Source organism: Aphelocoma coerulescens, chromosome 2, assembly GCF_041296385.1.
Source record: "Aphelocoma coerulescens isolate FSJ_1873_10779 chromosome 2, UR_Acoe_1.0, whole genome shotgun sequence".
Taxonomy (NCBI): Eukaryota; Metazoa; Chordata; class Aves; order Passeriformes; family Corvidae; genus Aphelocoma; species Aphelocoma coerulescens.
This window is the reverse complement of record NC_091015.1, coordinates 41,246,538-41,271,716: the sequence shown is the minus strand read 5'-3', so window position 1 is coordinate 41,271,716 and position 25,179 is coordinate 41,246,538. Positions and strand designations below refer to the sequence as shown.

General features: G+C 38.1%; 1 protein-coding gene and 1 long non-coding RNA gene across 2 annotated transcripts; both read right to left on the bottom strand.

Moving 5' to 3' along the window:
* Positions 1-401: 401 nt before the first annotated feature.
* On the bottom strand, positions 402-10,510 carry LOC138105700 (uncharacterized). The gene is made up of 3 exons (XR_011148622.1): positions 10,387-10,510; positions 4,333-4,383; positions 402-488 (listed from the first exon to the last, which is right to left on the bottom strand). It is a non-coding gene; the product is annotated as an uncharacterized lncRNA (long non-coding RNA).
* A 275-nt stretch (positions 10,511-10,785) lies between these two features.
* Positions 10,786-23,760, bottom strand: STK31 (serine/threonine kinase 31). The gene is given in 9 exon segments (XM_069004754.1): positions 10,786-10,851; positions 11,613-11,733; positions 11,735-11,790; positions 14,458-14,576; positions 20,162-20,322; positions 21,168-21,282; positions 22,112-22,115; positions 23,196-23,363; positions 23,716-23,760. Coding segments are annotated over 9 exon segments (855 nt in total).
* Positions 23,761-25,179: the final 1,419 nt, after the last annotated feature.

Genomic DNA, 25,179 nt, shown 5'->3' with positions numbered 1-25,179 from the left:
TCTAACAAGTCTAGTCTCTGTAAATTTAAAGCCCACACACAAGTAAAAGTAAAAGGCTGACAAATCAAGAACACAATCAATAAAATCACACTTATAATCCCAAATACTTAATTAAAATAAAATTTACTTTAAAAATAAACCAAAATGAAGACTGTATAATCTCAAAAAATGAATGCACCTACCAAACCTTTTATTCTTTGATATTTCAGATCAGGTCAATTATTTCAAAACAAGTCTCAAACAAACACCTGATGGAAAATTTTTCATCTATTGAGTAGGGTTTACTCCATTTCCCTTGGTTAATCACTTTTTTTTTTTCCACCTGTTTTCTCAGAATTTTGTTTTTCATGTGTCTCATACTCTTCACCTGCTTGCAGTGAAACTGGAATCGCACCAACTGTGAGGAAGCAATCATTCCTTAGCACCTGCTCAGGCATCAGTCTGTTACAGCAGAACAAATTCAGGAGAAGAGATTTAACTTTATCATCCTACAAACAGAGGAAGAAGGATTTCATCAGTAAGCAAAACAAACTCGATTACAAATAACAACCAAGCATTTGATGAACACATCTTGTAAGTGCTTAGGGCCTAAAGCCTTCACAAGATGTTGTGCCATAGCATTCCCAACGGAGAGCAACGCTTAACATCATAGTGCTCATTAACAACAAAATTCAAGCAAATGTTCAGCACCATCTCTGTCAACCCAGTGCCAGCCAGAAGAGTATGAGGTTTTGAAATTTTGGAATATGAATTCACTGAACTACTATAAATTACAGAAATACTCAGTTTGGTCTTTCTACTAAGAATGAATGAAATAGGTGCCATTCACCTTCTATAACTTCATCTTTTTAACATTTGTCATATTGTTTTATCTCTCTAGAGGAGCACATGGGGGAAAAAACCCAAAGTAACTCCAAACCAACAGCAGCTATTTTGCTATTAAACCATCACTTACACTTAGGCTCTTTGGATTTATCAGAAGGGATTACATGCCTAAATACTTAGCACATTAACAGCACTAGACTCCATACACAAAACATAAATCCACAGCTCTACACACATGCATAAACATCAGCTGTTGAGGAGGAAGAGCACACACTGGATTTGGATAAAGGGACTACTAGAAAGACAATCTCAAATGCTGATCTAGAAATCTAGATTAACAAAACTCAACAGGAACAGAATCTTTCCATAAGAAGGCTTGCTTGTTCACAGTCTCCAAGCCAGGAACTCCTCTGACACGGGTCAATATTAACAGCAAAATACAAGACAACTGTACATCTCTCACCTATCCCTATTTCACACAGACAGAAGGATATGATGTAAGGGATTGTACACAAGTAGTCAAAAACTTGAAGACAGAAACAAGCGATTTCCAGCTCTCACTAGTTATCAGAGTGACTCCAGAGAATTAGTCACTCCCCAAGTAACCTGAAATCTGGGTTAAAAGATGAGATCTGAAAACTGTGGATCTTGCAGGCATAAAGGATTGTTCAATATTTATAAAACATTTTAAGTAGTCAAAGGAAAATCTCTAGCAAAGAGGATCCAAACACATGCAAAGAAATACAAGAGTGAACCATGGCTGCACACTTAAAATTAAAGTGAAGAAAATCTGAGCATCTGAAGAGCTTGAAAAGCTTTGTACTTGTGTATTTGCATTTCAAGATACTGTCAAATGTCTGTAAACAACACATATCCCCTTCTCACCCTAAGGAAACTGAAAATTGATTCTACAAGGAAAACGGCTGTAGGACAACATTTCATCGTGTTTACTCCATTTCATTGTGTTTGATCTTACTTGCTTTTTTTATTTTTTTTTAGTACAAAAAACTGGATGCTGAAACACACTGAACATTGAATCTTGTTGTGGCTAAATGAGTGGCTGCAAGATCTTACTGCTAAAACATTGCTCTTGCTACACAGTTACCTAACATTAATGTCCGTGTTTTAAAGCCCTATGTTATTTTCCTGTGGCAAATTTGCATTTGCTGAAAACAACAGAAATTTTGCTAGTTACAAGTATACAATTCCTCTGGGCACGAGATTGAGATGGAAGGGAAATTACCAGTCTGTCAGGAGCCTGCAGATGGGCATGGAGATTAATTCCGAATAAGCTGATTATAGATAAAGCACTTTGAAGCAAAATAGATTTTCCCCAAGAACTGGGACAAGGATTAACAACCAGAGGTCTAAAAGATTCCCCAAGAAACAGCTGAAAGATATTTATTAGTATTACAGTTCTTGGTAAAACTCTCATCTGTATTTCTGTGCACTGCAGGCAGCACAGATTGCTTTCTGGTAGACTTTAGTGGTTAGGGCACGTGCATGCACACACATCCAGAATGAATCCTTAAAAACTGCCAGCAGTGCTATATTGATTAGGATTGTATCACCTGACAAAGTCAAGATCAAGTACTTCTTTATCAGGTAGAAAAAGTCAAAGAAATTTGCTCTTATTAATAGCTGTAAAATGTATTAATCCCTGCTAAAAACAATACCAGCTAAATTCATTAATGGTTCTTGAGATAAGAGCAGCTCTTTGCACTTCAGAGGGTACCTGTGACAGAAGAATACAGAAGTATAATACCCTGAAACTGGCCATTAAAATTTTGATTTGCATACTTCAGATCTTATTTATAAAACATTATTACAGCAGAAATTTTATGGGAAGCAGAAGTGAATCAACTAGCTTTAATGTCCCAAGAAATCTTTTCCACATCCTTGAAGTAAGTTTCCTTTATGCATGAGAGAAAGTTAGGGGGGGGTTAGTATCTAAGGATTATTATGCATTATCCTGACTGCTGCTCTGGGCAGATGGTTCTGTCCAACTTTTGTGAAATACGTTTAAAACCCCCTAGCTGGCCTAATATTCAGTCATGATGTACTGAATCTTCTTTCCCATACTATTGTGTGTTTCATGAGATTCACTTAATTTTTAATAAAAAAACCAATCAACTATTATGAACTATAAGACATACTATTTACTGGATAACCTCCCTGCTCAAATGCTGCATGTTTTATTCTTCTGTTTTCTGTGGTAGAGCCCCACTGGAAATAATTTTGTAGGAGGATTTGGTAGACAGTCCTGCAGTAATGCAGACTTTCACCACTGCAGAAAACAGTTGAAGCTATTAAAAGACACTGTGGAGAAGTCATGTAATAAAACAAGATTACTTACAGTACTGTATCAGTGATAGGCAGTGATACAGTGCTGGGACACTGGAGCCACCACAGCGGTGTTGGCCTGGTACTGTATCATGACACTTTCTTAACCCAAACACAGTAGACAGGATACACTAAGCTCATAACGAACACAACTCTTGTAAGTTAGCTCTATGCTTAAACAGTCACCTCTGTAAAGCTGGCAAATCATTAATACACAAGTATAACTAGGAAAGAGGGATTTATTATTTGGTCTTAACTCCTCACCAGAAGACTGAAAGATTATAGGAAATAGTTACACAAGAAAATGAACCCAGGGAAAGACAAGCACTCAGGTAAAGAATGCATAGATATGAGGCCCTAAAATGATGTGCTTATAATTAACATCCAAGAGAAAGATAAGTTAGTGAAGATTGACATCAAAGCTGGAGAGCCAAGCTGTGAAGCATGAAGGTGCACAGATCTACTTCTTATTCTCCAGGAGTCACTGAAACACTGGGCAAACATAAGCTTCAAAAAAGGGTCTGCAAACAGAGTTCAAGGAGACACCAGCTGCAGTTGTAAGGCAGGCGGAGAATAACAGTTGAGAGTAGAAAGAATGAAAACATCAGCAACAATTTGTATCATGCAGATATATATATATACCTGTAGATTTGTTTCAGAGGCATAGGAAAACTTGCTGCACAAAAAAAAGAAACCCAAACCAAAGACTAAAGGGCACAGTACACTTTTTCAACTGCTTTTACGTGATTAAAATTGAATTTGGCGGGTTTATTAGTGTTCAAACACTGTGCAGTCATTGTGTAGTGAGACAGATGAAAAAAGTCAACTTCCTGACTTCAGAAAAAATAGATTTCTAATATCAATACCTCTTTTGAGGCTGAATCTCAATGACTTACTCTCCAAGTCTATAACATGGTATCATTCAATTATTAGTTGCTCCTTCTGAGATCTGAGTTAAATATTAAGAAAACTCTGGGGCTTTCTACCTTCTCAATTGTTTTATTTGTGCAGGCTATCTAGAATTATGCAAACAGGCAATTAGGAACATTTTCTCAGCCCAGCACTTAAAATGAATATTTCACTTTAAAATCCAATCAACCACCTCTAAACAAGGACAATCTTATCATCCTCATCTGACAATTAACATATCATGACAACACCTACCTCAGGTGTTTCATCTTCTTTTATGCCAAATTCCTGGGTTTGAATGCAAAGCTGCAAATGAAAAGATATATAATACATGACATTGGTGGGTTTTCCCATTTAGTTAAACAAAAACCAAACATCAGTCAAGGATATTCACCAGGTTCCAAATGAAAACAGATTGATATGAAAAGATGGCAAGGAAAGATTGTTTTCTAATTTTACAATAAGGTAAAACATGCAAGGGGCTCAAGTTTCCCTTACACAGAAACAAGAGGGGAAAAACAATGAGGAAACTTCTAGAGGTCAAAAGAAATAGGCTTTTTAAAATATGACTGAAAAGTCCATGCCCAAGTTGTATGTTAAAGAAATGCTGAGGGATAAACGCACTCTGACAAATGTGAACTTTGTACTCATAAACCAAGTAAAATCCCCCCAGTCTTCACTATTGCCTAGAAGCACGTTATGAGTACATCATTTTTCAGACACTGCCTGCAGGTTAAGCTGAATATGCCTCTGTTCTGAGCGATTACATAAACAGCAAAAGGAAATGTGTTTAGTCAGTGCTGGGCTCTTGGGACACAGATGAGCAGAGCTCTTGGAAAAATCACTGTCTCCATTTTAGAAGTGCCACTGCTACTAAATGAGGGAGAACACAATTTCAGGTTCCCAACATGAAACTGGCAACTGCTGAACACAATACTGAGAATTTTCCATCAAATGATTGATGCAGCACCAAGTCTGAGATGAACATCAGTTACATGTGGAGCAATCTGAAATTCACCCGGCAAACTTGGATGAGGCTCCCGAATGCCTATCTCGCTGCATTCCAGATATTCTCTTCAAGAATCAGTCATTTGTAAAACTGTCTTTGTTTCTTTTGGGATTTTTTTGGTTGGTTTTGGTGGGTTTTTTTACATTTTCTTTTGTCCTCACTTGTATGTGAAAAACCCTCTAGCACAGAGCACGATCTGAATAATGGTAGCAAAAGTGTTCTAACTAAATCCTACCATGTTAATAATTTATAAACATCTATGATATCAAGCTACACGTTAGTTAATCTATTTCATCACTCATTCATCCAAATAGAAAAATTACTTAATTTTAAGCAACTGCTCTCTAAATGGGGAATAAAACACAATGAAGAGTGACTTTTATATGAATCAGCTTCATCTTCTCAGCACAGTGGTTACTGTAATGGACAGTGGTTACTCATCACCTTGCAGTCCACATCTCTGTTAGGAATTGTTCTTAAAATGCAACAGCATTTAAGGAGAGGAGGATTTACTGAAGCCATTCTTGTAGAGATGATGGAACTGCCAGGATTTCCCAAGAAGACCTGCCCACATACCTGGAGCTCCAGCTGGTACTCTGTGAACCAGTTCAAATATATGAATTGCTCATGCAAAATTGCTGCATGGGAACATGAGCACTTACTGGGTAGCTTGTGGCTTTTCAAATTTGGGAGGTTTCCAGAGTTGTGGAGGCAGCAATACAGTGCCAGAAGACAGCAAGGAGGTGGAGGAGATGCTGTCCAACACACCACCTAATGCAGGAAAGTAGGCTGCTTTCTCCTCCCTAGCATACCATGCACTAAGAAACTATTAAATCTCATAAGGTGGCAAAGAATACAAATTTCAAAACTTCTCAAATTAAAAAAAAAAAAAAAAAAACAACAAACAAATACAGAAAGACTTTCAGCAATATTTTGAAGAACTTCAGTTCTGCCAGGTTGCTTATTTTTTCTTCTCCACGTTTCTGCTTTTTACCTACTAATTGGGACTGTCTACTGTCAAAATAAAAGACAGGCCCTGAGATTCTATCCCCTTCCATGATGGCAGCCAGCACCAGCTCTGGCCAGACTGGAGGAGTCTAGTTTGCAGGTTGGCAGGAGCCCTTGGTAACACATCAGTGGCCAGCTCCATCCTTTTGTGATTACACAGAAAGTAGGAGCACTGAGCAGTACTGACACCCTTACAGAGAAGGCCCAGACCTGATCCAGGCTGTGAACCATGAGTGAAACTTCCCTGCTCTGTCACATGAGCTGCTCATTTCAGCACAGCCCATACCTGCAGGGAGGTGTAACATTTTCCTCAGGTCTTGTACTTTTCACAATTACACCATCTGTACCTAGAATCACCTGTCAGAAAAATCAGCTGTCAACAAGTAGTACAATTCCCTATGACCGCTGGAATTGAATTTTATGTGAAGTAAAAGAGGAAGTTTTTTATGTCATTTCAAAATCATTGTAATCATCAGACTGCATTAGGAATAGCAAAGTCTGTGTATAATTCTCATTCTACTATTATACCAAGCAACAGTAATGTACTATACCAGGATTTAAAACCAACTTCCACATAACAGTTCTGGAGTTGAACATATTCTCAAGTGCATATTTTACTCAGTCTCCTTTCTGGAAACCCAGGAGAATCTCTGAAAACCTAATCACTGAGAAAGGTGTTCCCTTTATTTAAGTGACAAGCCAAATGTTCTAGCCTTTTGCCTAACTTGTTTCCTAAGTCAAAGAGCTTTTTTTAATTTATTTTAATTAAGTGGTCACATACAAAAGTAACAGAGATGTCATTAATCTACCAGCAACACCAGGTTCCATAATTCATTCACTTTTTTCTCCCATAAGCAGGCATTTTCTTCATGTCACCTCATTATTCAAGAATCCTTTTCCCAATAGGTTTCCTTAGTGCATCTCATTTTAAATCCCTCTTGGGAGCTTACTGCCCCTTTACAATGCTTAGAGGCAAAAGTGCAGGTTCCTTTTTTCCTTAAGCATCATCATCAGAATAATTAATGTGCAATCGAGCCAACAGCAGTGAAGATGAAGTAGTATTTACCTTCTTTAAACCTCTCTAAGGAATAGTGGGGAACCCTGAAAACTGGAACAGATGTTGACTTCTGTCAACAAGGAGAAGAGATACACATTATCAACAAAGTTAAAAGTAATGAGCACACCAGAAAGGGTTGGACAAAACTGTTCAGGCTGTGAACAACACCTGTCACCAGAGGGGGTTAGTTAAAAGCACAGTGCCATGGCTGGAGACTGAAACAGAAAAGTCTGTGTACTTGGTTTTTTTCTTGATGGTTGGTTAGTGGAGTTATTTTGTTTTTTAAACCGTTCAAGGTTGGTCTCAGGGGCCTGTAAAACTTCCACACTGAAAGGCAAAAACTGAATTCAGAAAACACAAACTGTTCTACATAGTTACCACTTACTTGGAACAGACAAAATTAAAGTTTCGTAACAAATCTGAAAACAACAGACAAAAATAACAACATTATAACACTTTTATACTGTCTCAAAGTTGTTCTTTTCAAACAGCTTCCACCTTAACTGGGCCCTTAAGCTTTTCACAGTTTTCTTAATAGATAATAAGTAGTTAATTACATGTCTTCTTTTCAGCCATTCCTCTGCCTGGTTTTTTGAACTAGGAGGAAAAGAAAAAAATCAGAAATTGTTAAATCTTTCTATTTTAATATTTTACTCAATGCATTAAAGAAACAGCCTGGAGCCTATTTGAATTCAGCTTTTCAGGGTCTTTCCCCACAGAAGAGGAGTTTTATTGTGTTTCATTTTAATTACATTAACAATCTTCTGAAAAACCAACATTCTCTTAAAGCTCAATCCCCTTAAGCTGCATACTGCTGATTTGCCACAAATCTAGAGATTCCAGCTTTCACTGCTTTATTTTTTAAGAAAGTATCTTTGTATTTAAATGTATGAAATGAAGTATTGGCTAAGGCAATGTACCACTGGGATTCTGAAGCTTTAACCCAACCAACCTCTCATCACCACTAGACTCCTAGAATTTTCTTCTAAAAAGATAAAGGAACATTTATCAAAAAGAAATGTATCAGAAAGGGTTGCCTGTACAGATCAGTGTGATAGAAATAAATAAGGCATAAGTGACCTCAACACTGGCCAAGTAACTTTTCTGTATTATAGTGATCATACTTTGCTCATGGTGAACATTATATATAAACTTTATTTTAAGTACTCATAATTAGTCCCTTCTATGCTTCATCATGCTCCTGGACTGAGTTAGAGAGAGAGAGAGTAAAGATTGAGAGTCATTCTCCATTTATACACACCAATGTTTAAGATGTAAAACCTTTACTGAGAAATTCCATTATTAATGGGAAAATTAATCTATCAGATTTTTCTCTCTCTTCTTATAGAGATTCTAAGAGGGAAGTTAGCAAGTCCAAGAGTTCATCCAAGAGTTTCAACAAAATAAAACTGCCTGGAACTTCTACACAGAAGTTCAATTTCATATGCCACATGCTACTAAAGAGGTTTTTTTAAGGCTAGCACAGTTAAATAGATATGGAAGATTAAAGCACACAACCATTGAGAGTCACTGGTTCTGTCACCAAGAGCATTCACAAGCAGGCTAAACTACTGGGGTTTTGTTAGTATGACATCAAAGGACGAGTGCAACATTTACTGAAATGGCCATTCTCTGGCACAGCAGGGACTCTCATTGCAGAGACAATGAAAGTACCTCAGAGTCAGCAAAAGAGAATGGAGGAAAAGCTTACTGGAAAATGTAAAAAACTGAGAAAGGCTAACACCAACACAGGAAAAGAATACCAGTAAGGCAAGAAAACTTGTCCCATGCAAAATAAAAGGGACGAAAAACTGTAAATCTCCTCAAACTGGAAAAAGGGAATTTATGCATACACGTGGACCCAGAGAGACAATCCCATTATTCCAAACAGAATTTTCACCTGTATTTCAGCACATGCACCAAAACTTGGTAAAGCTCAAAGAAAGCTTCTCAGCACACAGAGAGGGAAGAACCAGTTTTCCCAATATTTCTTAGTTAAGCCCACTCAAACTTTTCAAGAATTTCATCCTCATCCCCACTGCAAACCTCTTCCTTGGAATCAGAAGATGCTTCTGGCATCAAGCTACAACACTTCAAAAAGCAGAAAGGCAAAAAAAAAACCAAACCAAACCAAACCCACCCAAGAAATCAGCCTTGCAATTGAAAATGAGAAGTTAGCAATCAGACAGCAAAAACAAGCAAGAAATGCAAAGAGTTTAACCTACTGGAAATATAATCAGGATTCATGTCAGATCTCACCTCACACTTGAGTAATGTAACAATTTCTAGAACTAACAGATTTGAGAATCACTAGGCAAAAATGAAGTTAAGCATTCCCTTGATTGGTTTTTATTTTCCTAATCTCATTTTGCTTTTTATCGAAAAATGAAACAGTAGAAGAATCAAAATCCTTCTCCTATTGATTTTCATGTCAAAAATCAACCTGTGCTGCCCACACAGCAATACATAAGATTTCCATTCCTATATGGTACTGCCTGAGATGAAGACACATCCTGGGATCTATTTCACAGTTTATCAAGTGTGGCATGAGGTTAAAGATTTCACCAGGAAACCATAAGTATTTTCATAAAAGTCAGAAATAACTTCAAGTTATAAAATGTAGAAAGGGACAGAGAAAAATCAGTAAGATCAGCTTTCAATTACACTGAATATTGTTTTCAGCAAAGTTTTGTTGCTCATATCTGCAGGAGAAGAGATATTACACTGGCAACCAGAATTAAAATAGAAATATGGTCCTGTGTTTAGCATGCAAGATACACAGTCATAAGACAAACCTGCAAACCCCACTTTGTTCATTTACCTATCAAACCTGTGTATTCCAGTAAATATTATGAACACTTTTGATTGTCTTAACCTTAAAGGAACTAAAAGTAAAACTTGAGCAGTGAGTTCAGACAGTGTTGCTCCTGAAAGCCTGGAGATGCATGCTGGGAAGGATTCATACCGCCTGGGAAAATTTCCTGTCTGTCACTGACCCGTTTCCTGTTGTATAGATTTTTATAGATGTTACAGTGGATGAATTTGAATTCAGGAAGAGAGGAAAAGGAGTATGTCTAAAATAAAGAGAAGGGAAACACTTCAAACAAGCATTTCCTCTACACAATTGCTCACCCCCTGTTTTAAAGGAGGTAGAAGTTAAATTGCAACAGAAAAATTGCATAGCAGAAGTTGAAGTGACTAGGAAGGATAAATGAAAATTTCCACCTTGACCTACCAGCCAGTGCTCTACGAAGCCATACCAAATTTCTGTACTTTTCCTGTACCTATGAAGCTTTTGCAGGAAAGTTCAGATTTGAAATAAGTAAACCAAAGTTGTCACTATGTTAACAAACTTCAGCCATGATTCTACGTGCAGAATACCACTCTGAAAACCCACCTGCATGTTTGTTTGTCCCCTCTAATAACATGATTATAAACAACTGTAAGTAATTATATTCATTAACATTATACTCCACTCTAGTATTATACAGTAAGTGCTCTGGGTACAATGAAATGCAAGAGCAGAAAATTTATTCACTGTGAGAGGGCACAACCCTTGTGATTATGTACAACTCAGGGGCAGGGAAGTTGTGCTGACACAGAACATTTATGTGGAATAGTGACAAGAAGGAGATCAAGGAAACTGGGCCTGCAGGAATGGAGAAGCAGCAGCTGACAGTCTTTCCAGGAAGATTGAGGCCTAAACTGAGAAAGAACATAGATATTAAGCACAGAGATAGGAAAGTCTCAAAGTTACCTCCCTACTTTGTGTTTTCCTTACAAGCTGAACTCAATGAATGGTAATCCACTTGTACCATGCACCTCCTTTTAAGACAAATAACCTGCACCCAACTTCAATGCTCCAGACCTCCTACAACTCAGACTGAGACAGAGCATCAGAATGCTATTGCAGAATGGTGTGTGCTTTATTTGTATAAATTCTCCGCACTCAGTGTTTCAATGAGGAAGAAAATCTATATACTTGTCTGCAGCCTGTGCCTACATCACATCCAGTCAGATTGGCTGCTCTTTACAGTAGTCTTTCATCACCACCTTCAACAACATTTTTGAACTAGAACCTTTTAAAATCTGAAATCTTTCTATCCAAAAGACGCTTGAAAGAACTAATTAAAGCATTTCAGTCACACAACCAAGATGGAAGAGCGCACCCAAAATAATACTTGCATAAAAGTACTGACATCTGTGTTTTCTTTTGAGAGGACATCTTTTGTGTAAACTCCAGCTCATTGCACCAAGAATAAAGGAAAATTCACACTCTATTCCTCAATGCATTGCCTTTCCCTCTGTATTGAGAAACTGAGATTTAGAGCCATTGTTCATAAGCACAATCTCCCTGCCACAGACAGTTGTCCCTACTAATGCCTATTCCTCACAAACTCGGATAGACAGTGTCATATTTAATCATTTTCACCAACAGGAAAGACAGATTGTTCATCTTACCTGTAAGATGTCACTGAACCAGTCAGCAAAAATTTGCAGAGTTTTGCCCATATTATTTCTGACACAAATTAATTTCTTTGCTTTAATGCCCTTCCATTCAAAGAACTATTGAAATACCTCCTGAGTCATCTGCTTCAGAATTTTGACCATACATCATCTCCAGAGAAGCTGTCAGCTCCTGCGTGTCAAGTGAATCAAACAAAAACAGGTTTGCATACCTGATGAATTCTGTGACCACATATGACCTACTAAAATCAAGATTAATTTAACACAGAAAAAGTTAGCACTATCTGGTGGTATAAAATTACTTTTACTACAAAAGTCTCTTTCTACATCCAGTGAAGTATATTTTACTTTATTTTACATTCCACTTTCCTGTGAGATCAAGTGCCAGTATGTCTACTAGAAAATGCAACAAAGAAAAGAGTCTCACACAGACAGAAATCATTGCCTCTGATTTTTAAACTGAAAGCATGGAAGAAAAATACACCACAAAAAAAAGCTTAACAGCTCATAAGAACTTATTAGTATTCTCATTACTTCTCCCCAGTGGACTTTAAATTCATACTCATCAAGATAAAGAGACAAATGGGGTTCAGTTTATAATGCTCCTCAGAGAGCTGCTCAAACTCAGAAAAAAAATCAAAAAATTAATTCAGAAAACAAAGTGAATTTGTACTAAGAAACATGGTGAGCAGCCAAGGAATGTTTCTGAATTAAAGCCTTTTGACCCTTAAAATGCAGAGGTAAGAGAAACCAAGTAGAACACCAAGTAAAATGACTGACACCACCACCAGAGGCTGGACCAGCAGTGGCCTCCCCTTTCTGAGGGCTGCAGGTACTGTGGAGGTGAGGAAGTGAGTTTAAACAGTTTTGTAGAACTATGCATGATGATGCCACAACCTGAACTGGCACTAGACACACCACAGCAAAAGTTCAGATTGGGGTCAAAAGAATAAGAATTTCCTCACATTATATTTACTGAATACAGTGACCAAAAAAAAAAAAAATAGCCAACAGTATTTTATAAAAATTATAAACCTACTTTCATAACAATAGCTGCTACAATGAGCAGCATTCATTCCATACAATCAGCTGTTTAAACAGCAATTTCCAACTGAGCCAAGTGGCATGAGCATTGTACAAATATGCTTCCCTATAAGTAAGTACCAGGAAGAGGTTTGTGCTATATTTACAGAGACTATTTAAATCAGTCAAGTTCACAACAGAATCTCCTTGCATTATTTTGAATAGCTGGGATTCAATACACCAGGAGACACATGGGTAGAAAATGGCAGGGCAAGGTAAAAGCCAGGTTCAAATGGAACACTCTGAAGGAGAGAGAAAAAATCCCCCCTTTTAACAGCAGCCAAAAGTGGGTAATAGAGCAGAGAAAAGTGATCGGTAACAGTTTCATATCCAATATCACACTCTGTTTACAAAAATAATAGCACTAGTCACACCAGAAGAGTATCTGCATGTATTCCATCAGGCTGTCCTCGAGGAAGGAATCCTGTAAGTCATGTCCTATTTCTTCCCGTTTATTTTTCATACTATAAACACAGTTCTCTAAAACACTAGCAATTTCACAAGCACGTGGATGCAGAAGCAGGTTCCAGCTCCTATCACAAGACAGGACCATCAACACCGTTAAGTTAAAGCTCAAAATTCAGTCAACACACCTACTAGCAGCATTTCAGTACCTCTTCAAATATTTTCAAAACACTCTTAAAATTTCACTGCTGTACAATTAGCTAAAAGATGCTTAATGCCTACCACCTAGTGGATTCACATAGCATAACCTTCAAGCATGCACACAGAAAAAAAATACCCAAACCAACTATAAACCAGTAGAAACCACATGCCACAAGTTTTTTCTCCGTCTGAAGGAGCAGGGTGCTCACAGAGCACCAGCGATAAAGAGCCACGGAATACTACCTATCCAGTATCTTTTCCAATTTGATACCAATCTGTATATCAGACCATTAAAAAAAAAATGTGTATCAAACATTTTTTTAATGGCATTGAAAAATAATTCTGTTGGCAATTGAGTAACTCCATGAAAATTTGAATGCTTCAATTCATTACTGCTGCTCCAACCTTACACAAACTTATGTGCAGACGGTAATCTTGGTGATCATTCATAAGAATGCAGGCTCATATATGTGTGGATTAATAAATCTCTGGAATTTGTACAGACAAAGTGCCCAACTACTGACAAAACATCACCTTCTGCACATACACTTGCCCAGTCAAAATTAAGGGAAGTAATATTGCTGAGGTAAAAAAGAAGAAAATTAATTATTTCTAAAAGCAAAGGCCAGAAAAATTGTTATTGGCAAAGTCCTCTGCAAAAGTTCTTACTGCTACTATGGAGCCTGTTTCCCCATCTATATCCTTACCTTCTGTTTTGGGTTGGCTGGGAGGGAAAGAGGCTCTTGGTAGGGAAGATACCATCCAACCAACCAATACACTACCACAATTTACAGGATAACTGCATTGACTTTTTAATTGTGGGTTCTCTCATTAACACTCAACTTCTAAATATTCTGTGCTTTGTGAAGTCTTGTTAGTCACCAAACACAGTACCATAAAAGAAAAGCTGTTGCTCAAATCCAGGATCTAGATAATAATTTGCCTCTGGAAACAAAACCTCTAGGAGACCAGGATCAAAAGTTCTATTAAGAACCACAGCTGTCAGCTGTAGAGCTTCACTTGGAAGTGTAACCTAAAGCATCATCTGCTGCTGCCGGGTCTCCAACCATAAAATGTTTCACATTGAAGAAACACCCTCAACAGGTTCTCAGTGTTTCAAAATCAATACTGATCAGAGCAGCCTCCTCACCTGTAACGCTCTTGAGTGCTCAGAGAGGGGCAGTTGATCCACCTCTGAAATTAATTCTGTCACTACTGAGTACAAGTTCTGCTGCACCTCATCTCACTTGATAATCAATTCATCTCTTTCTTCTTAAACAGAAGGAAAAGCAAGTCAGCAACTCTCACCCAAAGAACGTAGAAACTGATACCAAAAAAGCATTAATCCTTGTGAAGTATGCATAACACAATACATGCCTGACGAGAAATTAGTGAAAAAGCAAATTTTTTTAACCTCTACTCCTATGACATGACTGCCTTGCTTCACAGAGTAAAAGCATGACTACATGATCAGACAGCTAAAGGAAGAGTTTCTGCATGACTGCTGATAACTGTGGGAGTCTTAACTGCCACTGAAAACATAAAATGTCCTAGTTGTGCTCCAGTTTTTGATTATATTACAGAATTTAGAATTTGGATCATCCACACTTCCATACCTTTGAAATAACATCCACAAAGCCAGACTGCAAAAGATTTCTTGCTGGAAAAGAATTCTCTAGAATAAAAAAATTCTTGCCTTCTAGCAGGAAGAGTAGGTAGCCTGTGAACTCCCTACTGATTATCTGCAGAAAGATCATTAAACTAAAGATAATTTTCTAGAAACAAAACAAAAAGCTTCCTTGAATGACTGGCAGGATTAGTTAGAAGAACCCCATATTCCTATCAGACAAGGGACATATCAGACTCAGCAAAAACAAATCTTTTGAAATGGATGAAGTTAAGAATCCACACTCAGACAGAAACAGCAACATTCTTTCCACTGTAACTTAACCCAACATGCCCACAGCAATATGAAAATATATATGAACATGGAAGACCAAGCTACAGTTTTACAGACTTGCTGTAAAGATTTGCTGCCATCTCCAAAATAAAAAGGTAAGTAAAATGATTGAAGTACCTCTAACACGCTGTCCTGGCATGTGTTCTCTTCCCTACCACACGCACACATATGTGCCTTAAAATCTTGGAAAGTCTGGCGTGGAGGGCAATTAGTGAGGAAACAGGACACAACAGAAGAGTTAACATGGCACTAATAGCAGTTTCACATGGAGCCAAAGAACAATCAAATTAACATCTCCTACTAACAAGCAATATGTAATATAAATGTTTCTGCAGATACCTTTGAAATAAATATACAAAAACACAGGTTCAAAAGTGTTTTTAAATTTAGTTTATCTAGTGAAATCTTTAAAATGGACTTCATCAGGAATTTTAAATATCAATGAAAGATTGACTAGAAACCTTTTACCTGTAACAAAGGGCAGAATGAGATGCAATGGCTGGAAATTGAAAGATGGACAAACTCCAACTAAAAATAAATCCCCAAGTTGTAGGACAGATTGCTTTAAGTACTTAGATTAGCAATTGAACAGTTGCTGTGATTCAGCCAGACATTAATGGGCTGGATTACAAAAACCAATGGATTAAGTTCTACAATAAGAGGTGAACAGAATTTATTGCTTCAACACTTAAAAATATGAAACAACAACAGAAAAGATTTAATAAGCACTCCTGCACTTTGGGGCATCTCTGGTGACCAAAAGCACACACTTTTGTTACAAACTTCCGTCAGTTTTTCCTGTGTAAGACAAGAGCTACTTTGAAAAAAAATTCCTGTAGCTCACTGCATTAAAAATAATAAAGACCCCCATCTCATGAAGAATACTTTCCAAGACAAGATTTCTGCAGGATATTACAAAAACTAGAGCAATAGAAACTTAATGTAGCAGAAGATTCAACCGGGCAACCAAAATCCAGTTAATACCAATTCAAGCACTAGAGAAAATTTAACAGTCTACACATGACTAAATGAAAATCCAGGAGCTCAACAGATGGCTTGGGGGCCACTGGACAAATCTCCTTCCAGCCTGTGTACATGAGACAGTTCATGGCTCAAATAATGCCCATTAACTGCACAGACCATTAAGTACACGGGCAGCATTTTAACAGTCTGCTTTACAAAGATGCGAGCTCTTCACACTTGCAAACAGTAGAATTAAATTCCTTTAAAACAGGCTAGAGGCTTCTCAAACTGCAAAATTTAGTTTATTAAAGAAAACCCCACAACAACAACAAAAACCACCATGCAAACAACCCCACACAAACAACCACCAACCAACATACCAAGCTAGCTTACCACCACGTTTCTGATAACTATAGCAATGCTTATGAAAGTTCACAAGAGCAGGTTTTGGCTCCCTTTAGTGCAAGGTACTATTTTGCAGTATACAGAATAGCTAAAACTAACTCTGGCATCAACTTGCATCCTTAAATGGTTCAAATTATCCCACCCTCCCCCACTTTTTAATTCTGATGAGCAACTGAAGAGTTCCCCTTTTTTAAACATTAACATGAATATTTTTTTAATTCTTCCCACAAAAAAAAAAATGCTGAATATGTACACGACAGTCTCCAATAACTTTCAAAATTGTAATCACAAATTAGCAGACACATCCACATAAAACAAGCTATAGTGTCTGAAAAGCCAGTATGTATATTACACCCTATTACTATGAGTATCTACTTGACCTGCAACCAAGGGAACTTTTAATTACCCCTGCTTTTTCATCTGTGAAGCTGCCATCCTCTCAGCAACATTTCATGGGAGAGCTGGTAAAGTGGTCAGCACCATTACATTCCTCTTTGGACACTGAATTTACATCAAATTCTATCCATTTTGAAATTATTTTTAAGCATTTCCACTCCAGAAGAACTATCTTTGTTATTCTCGTACACACCATGTCCCAGTGATATCCCAGTCCACCGATTATCTCCTTATGTTTCCAAGACACACATTATATAAATACTTTATTAAGAACAAATGTTCCAGTCACTCATCTTTATTTTTGGGACAGTATCCAGGAGAGGAACAGTTAAACCAACATAAGCCAACTAAGAAAGCACAGGCAACGACAACTGAAATAATGCCGTTTACTCTGCACTCAAACTTTATTGGGTTTACTCGCACCTGTGATAGTTGTTTGGCATGCACCAGGTTTCCCCAAGGCAAGTTGTTCAGTTCCAAGAGCTTCAAAACAAGTGAGGCTTGTCACAGTGAGAGAGGGCACCAGCACTTTGGGGATCTTGAAGGAATAGCACATTGCTTAGGCAACTGAACAGAAGATTTAACTCAGTAAAGCCAATTTTGACAGTTAGGTTGACAGATTAAGCAGAATTAAACAGTCTGCTTCAGTTTAATAGCCAGCTATCTCATCCATCTGTTTGGGTTCACTGGGCTTCCTGTACAATGAATTTGCATGAACTTCATTTTAAGTGAGCTGGAAACAAAATCAGTGACATCATCACACTTGGTTGCACTATCAAAAATATTTGCTCACCTACCTACAGTCAGTATAGTTTAAGTGGGTATGACAGGCAGAATACTAAACATACCTTTTTACTGTGTGCATCTTGGACATTTCTTCTGTTTGAAAATACTGTAGCCAAGATTCTGTGGGATGGTACAACACAGAAAATAGATCCTTAAAAATTACTCTCAGCAAAATAAAAAGTTGAATCACTACACTGTGCATTAAAACAGGACAACTTTTGTGGCTCCACAGCTGTAGCACGATGCCAGAAAAACTTGTGTTCTGTATCCTTCACTTACCAAACATTTCAAAATACTTAGAACAAATCCCACAAGAGTCTTAAAATGGCCTGCTTCCAGCTGCTACTTAGTCATCTTGAAAACTGCATTAATTCTGCAGGGAGCTCTACAGTTCCACACTCATTACTGCTTGCATACCCTTTGCAGCACTCAGGCACTCTGGGGGACACCTGACATTCAGCAGAACTCCTGTCTTCTTCATTGTTCCTCATTTAGAATATTTGTGAGATTGCTATGATAACTTCCCCACTTCAGAGAGCAGGATTTCTTTTTTTTTACAACTGCATGTTCTTGAAAAGTCAGAGGATTTCATGTCACCATTCATTTTCACCTTAGCTTAGGCAACCAGGAATAGTGTCAGAATGGATGAGGAGATGGGGTGAGGGCTATGGTGTTCCTGAATAAAAATAGTTTTCAAGCCACACATGAGGCCACACACTGTCAACACAAAACAAGAGGACTACACAAATACATGTGGAGCTACAAGAAGCATCAAAGTGCTGTAAGCTCCTTTCAGCAGCATTTCAAGTATTTTGGCGGTGTAAGACACAATGTGTTGTGCAGACATGACTTCAGTGTTAGCACAATTGAAACAGGTGTCAGTGTCCGGACTGTCTAATACTTCAACAATTTAGTACATCACTCAAGGAGTCTTCAAGAATAAAAGCCCTTTACATGATGTTTATCATGGAATGCTACTTGTTGGGATTGAGAACACAAAAAAAGGAAAAAAAAAAAGCAAACCCAAAAGCACAACCCCAAAACACCTCACACACACTGCCACCAGAACGGCACCAAAGAAACTATCTCCTCTATCAAATGAATGACCTTGAGACTCTCCAGTCACACCACTGAATCTGCATCTGTTCTAACTCTGATCTGCATTAACAATTTTCTTTCACTTTATCTCCAACCCAACTGAGTCAAAGCCAAACTGGACAATGGGGTGAGAACAAGTGCCAAGACAGCTTTGCTTTACTCGTGGACTGTTGTTTAACATGGCTTATGGACCCCACTGAGCTCAATCACCCTCATAATCTCCAGAAAACTGCAACTGCTACTATTTCACGTGGCATCAGTAAAGTTGTTTAAAGTCAATCCCTAAACAGCCCTGTCTCACAACCTAGCTATTCTTCTACGCACTACTCCCCCACACAGGATGCAACACTAAAAATGCACCTGCTTATTAACACTTACCTTAATGTTACCAAGTTTAAACAATGAAACTGGGGCTTAGCAAAAAAAATAATTTCTTTTTTCCAATAGCAATCAAATGTATGTCATGCTCTAGATGTTTTCCCTTCACAAGCAACAAAACCAGAACTTACTTGGGTTCCCCTTGTAGCTCATTATTTTCTAGTCCACAAGCTGTTAAATTCAGTATAAAACAGCAAAGCTTCTTAAGCAAACACATTTAAAGTGGTTTAGGTTATAGCTGAAAAGAGCCACAACGTATTTGCTGTCATTCTCCCAAATGCACAACTACCATCCCTTCCCTGCCTTTCCACAGCGCCTGCCACAGACGGGGGAGCCACCCCGCTCCCGACAGCAGCACAGCCCCATCCTTACCACACCGCTACGCAGCACACGCCGGCAGCTTTCTTCAGGTCTGTGCCTCCAGAGAAGTTGCACTAGATGGCAGCTTCCCCCTGTACAAATCCATCTTCCCATCCCACCGCATTCCCAGCCCGCTCCCCCAGCGCCTCCCCATAGGAGGGGAGCACACACGAAGTGGTGGCATTATGCTTTTGAGGACAGGCACTGAAGCTGCGCAGCTGAAGCGGTTTCTAACTATTGCAGAACAGAAACCTTTTAGTTACCTTGTTCTGATTTCCTTATATTTCTTTACAAAAGAAAGGGTGTCAAGAAGTCTAGGTTTAACACACACAAAAAATAAAAGTGCACCAATACATCAGTTGTGGCAAAGGTAGCAAAGCTTTTGATGTTATCTAGCAAAGGACAGATGTTTTCATGCTGTGCGGATGCTGTCTGGTTACATTTATAACCAAAATACTATGTCAATAGCTGTTAAATTCTGGTTTCTAAAAAAAACAATAATTCCAACATACCACATTTCTGCATAATTAAATACTCTTTTGAGTTAAGCCATACTCTGTCTAAGTCTTGTGCAATTTTTCCAAGGAACACAGAACAGTGAGACAAATTTTTGTAACCACTTTTATGGCTTGTAAGGACTGCTCCCCAAAACAGTTGTTCTTGTTTGTGGTGCCTAAGTTGTAAGGAGGAAACAACATTTTGCCATGATTTTTTTTTTCCACAACTCAAGCAGTTTAAAAATTAACTCTATTCAGGCCCCTTGAACTTACAGATTTTCAGATAATACCTGTCATGTTAATAATTTAGTTTCTTTCAAAGGTAGCAGCAGCAATTTGTCTCATGCAGCTGTTAAATCATTTCTTTTTCTTTTTTTTTTTTAAAGCAAAGAGGAAGCACCAAAAATACATTCATTATACCTCAGTACTGACCAGGTTGTACATGACAATTCCCTCCTGCCCCTAATTACCTTTTTGTCCTATTTCCTCTCTTGGTAATTTCCTTAACTCATCTTTCACACACACATATTCCAGTATACATTTTCCCTCTTAAAGGAGCTGATGGTCACTTCTATTTCAAGTCTCTTCCCTCTGCACTTTTGTCTCTTCTTTTAAAACTAGCAAAGTGATTTGGGCTACCCAAAGAGATACACCTCTCACAGCAATACAAACACCCAAGGAACTCTGACTACCCAGTTACTTCTAGCAACTAGATGCATTTACTAATTAGCATCTTCCTTGGAGATAGAATTAAAAGCTCTTCTAGTAAAGGGGCAGAAGGGAACCAAAGTCATCTGATAAGCACTGAGAGGCAGATAATGCAAATTCCAAAACGAGCTGCCAAAAAAATCAGGTTTCAGCCATGCTTTTGGGAAAAACTCCCCTCTCCATACATGCAACACTGTATTTTTCTTAGAAAACTAAGAAAATTAAACTTCTGGGAAACAAAAAAGCAGGCATGGCTTCAAGAGATAAGCAAGGCAATGATTAATAGTCCAATTTTAGAAAAAAAACCCATACCTAGATGTTATCGATGCTTTCCCCCTAACAGCCAAAATTCTCGTTTTTATTTTAATATAAGTATGTAGGGTTTGTTCAAAGCTTTCAGCAGTTTTCTTAGATGCTTCCTTCCCTATGAATTATTTATCATTTTTGGAGCAGCGTTTCAACAAAGTCAGGGAAAGATACATCAAGAGTCACAACAGCCAACCAGCCCTACTAACACACAGACCACAGTCTAGACTTTTGAAAACTAGAGATAAACACATACAGAGCTGGCCCTCCTCAAAACACTAACAAAATGCCTAGAAAGACATACAAACCAGTGAGAATAATTTTATTTTCTTCAATAGTTTTGTAAAGGTTAATGGTTAATTTCCTTCCTCTCATTTCAGCACTGCATTTCTCCAACTACTCCCCATTTGCTAGCAAGTCTCCAGAAAACATGGAATTTTTTCTTCCCCGGCTGAAGATTCCCACCCATTAGTTCAGGGATATCAAGTCCAGGGCCTCATTAAACTCCTCACTCCCAACACTGCCACACATCAAAGTGGTGCAGCAAAACTCTCACTCTATGTACAGCCAGCCTGACGTTCCTACAAGGAATATTCTTACCACAAAATAAGGAATATTCTTGACCCAAGAAAAAGCCCAAACACATCAGGCCATATCCCTCAAGGGGCAACCTAAATTTAAAAACTCTTGCTCTCATTCCACAGAGATGTTTTTATCAAGTCCCCCTTAGGTATTGAAACAGTCTTTAAATGTTGTTAGCCTTTCAGGCTCACTTATATGATATTAATACAAACAACAAAACCAAGAATGCCAACAGAAAAACAAACACACTAAACAAAAAAAAAAATAGAAGGATTTAAATAATTTTGTGTTTTCAGATGTGCATCCAAAGTCTTATGATGGCACTTTAAGTACCACTCAAAGCTGCCACCACCAGCACAAATCACCCTTCTCAAATAAATCATTGCCTACCATAGTGTTTTTAGCAGTGAGCAAATATTTTCTCACTTAAGAGAGTATCCACAACCTTTTCATTCAAAGTAATTTAATTGCATTCAAAACAAAACAGTAATTAAAATTTATAGAAAACGGTCTTTTCAAAACATCATCAGACTGTGTGTAAGATTTCCTTACATTCAAATATTTTTTCTTAGCTGCAAACATTTGTTCTGTGGCAATTCAGTTTGCACAGAAGTGCACAAACATTGTATCTTCAGTGGATGGAGGATCCATGCAATGACAGCCTGGTTTATGTAGAAACATAGATGTTCTAGAAAAAGTTAAGCAGATAGCCAAGCTGGTTATGACTAGTTTTAGTCTGCAAGAAAAAGAAACAGCTGAGTGCAAGTTCAGGTTTGGGGGGTGCCAAAGGGATTTACACAGAGGCAGATTTTCCTTTCGTATCTGTTGTTTGTACAACATTTTTCTGAATTCATGCAAACATAACATCTTTCCACACAATCTCTTCATATACCTGCTGTTTATCACATTTTAAATCATTCACAGCCTTTTTAGCCATATCACTAACTATTAGTAAGTACTGTGCTTCTCAGATAATGCCAGGAAAGAAACAAAAGCATCCATTTTATTAGGCAGCAGTTAAGGAAATACTCTAAAATTCCACAGCATTCCGTGATGCTTAGGAATTCTTAGCCAAACACACAGAAATCTGTTTTTCCCCCTATGTAGGGAAAAAGAAAAAAACCAGGCAAAGATTACATCCTTGCACAAAAGCACATTTTTAATCACAAAGTGATTCCATGGTCAAACTGAACACCTACATCCAAACTAGAAGCTGCATCAAGTGTGGTGGCAGGCCAGTACATACACCAAGTGGACTGCAAAATATGTGCTAACACACTGTGACTGCATCTCCTGGACCAGGGCAAGACAAGTGTTCACTCAACCAGCTTAATCCTTCTGTGTTCCAAACAGCAATCCACAGCTGAACTGCAGTGTGATGAGACACAGCACAGAGGTATTGTCAGAAACACTCGCAGTGAGGAGTGTCCACTTTGCATTTCCCCATACCTGAAGTTTACATTTCAGCTCTTGAACCTTCAGTTCTAGCTCCCTCTCCCTCTGCAAAAGATTTACACTCTCCCTTCTGAGAATTTGTTTCTCTTCAGACAGCTTCTGATCTGGTCTTATGTGTGCCAGTCTGGTGTCTGGCACTGAGGTAGAAGCTAGCATCTTTTCCTTTTAAAAAATAAATTAAGAATAATTAATTTTAAAAATACATAATTTACAGAAAACCCTTTGTGTTTTCCCAGTCACTAACCAGAAGTCTTTTTCATCCACAAACCGTCTTACAATACACTTATATCTTAAAATACACACTTATAATACAAGATCTGAAAAATCAAGGTCCTTTGTAGCTCAAATCTCCCATTTACTAAATAAGCCAAAGCACATTAGGATTAGTGTGTGGGATCTCTACCCTAAAAGTTGTTTCTGTAACAAAAAAGAGTGATGTGAAGCAATCTGAGTACTGTGACGATACTATACACTACCAAAACTCCACTACACCCCACATGGACTCCATCCTCACCTGTATGGCTTTGGTTACATCCCAGCTTGTTTCCTTCTCAGGCATGCTAGCCCAAAAATGTCTGTGATGTGCAAAACACACAGAAATGGAACAGAAAGTCTGCTGGCTGCTGCCTGCTCAGGCTAGTCAGGGCAGCTTTGTACATAAAAGTATCTCAACACAGTGCGTCAAAAATAACCCAAAAAGCCCTCTTCCTCTTTTAAAATCAGATTCACAGCACAACTGTAACTCAAAAAACAGAGTATCAAAATAATTCAGTATGAGGCATTTTACTATAAATTTAGACTACTTTGAAGAGCACCTAGTTTCATATTAGTATTTGTTAATAGCACAGACTTGCCTAAACGATCTAACTTTAAACCAGAATCGGAAACTGTGCTGGTATGTGGAAGGGTGTGCCCTCAGGTGATTCATTAAAATGTTCAAGAAGCTCAAATTATGGAACATTAGCAAATTCTAAACAAGTGTTTTTGGAGAACACCATACTCCTTACACCATCTCAACTTTATAAATGCCAAGTACCGTTTTTCCCACCCACAAGCATTTTCCTCAGCAGCCTGTTGCCATGGCAATCCTAGCAACTGCAGGACAAGTCGCTTTAAAAAGATTTCTGACAACAGCTGTATCTGCCAACTTAGCAGCACCTCTTGTCAATGTAATTACAAGTTGCAGAGAAACCGTTATCCCCTAAAGCTTGCTTCAAACTGTGATAGCTGGCTTTATTTCATATAAGCACACATCGTTACATTCCCACCCAACTAAATCACCGTAATATGTCTGTCCTGGTAGGCAAGTATGCTTTTACAATCCATATTTCTGTCCAGTGAGTTTTTAATAGAGATAAATAAAGAGGGGAGAGATACAAAAAGGCGCAAGGACAAGCCTGTGGAAATTACACAGATGCTAAAATAAGCATAACTGCATTGCCTATCACTGCAAAGTCTGACTAGAGGCCTAATGTCCTACAATCTTGACTTTCAACTAAGCTTCTGTGACCAAGGGAGGACTTCTTTTCCTCAGAAGGGGAAGAAGCAGAAGTACTTTGTTTTCTCGGCACCAAAAGAACTTGGGTCAGCCAGAAATAGACCTGAGGCAAATCATACTCTAAAAACCACTTTCCCAGCACAACCTGAACCATTTTTGACCAAACCATTTAATTTCTAGAGTATGTTCACGGCAACAGATCAGACAGTCCTTCCCTGCTCTGCTTTCAGTTAAACAGACAACTCCTCCAGGGAACACTGTGCTGGTATTTGCGAGCATCTGCCACATGTCCTGTGATCTAAATGCTTTAAAATTTGTTACTCACCTGGTCACACATGTTTAAGTTCAGATCAGCTGGTGTCTGCAGTGCCCAGAGCCTGTACTTCTCATCAATACTCAGACATGGCAAGTTTGGTGGAATTTTAAATATGCTTAGTCTATTCAGAATTTAAGATTTTCCACAGTCAGATGATACTGCTT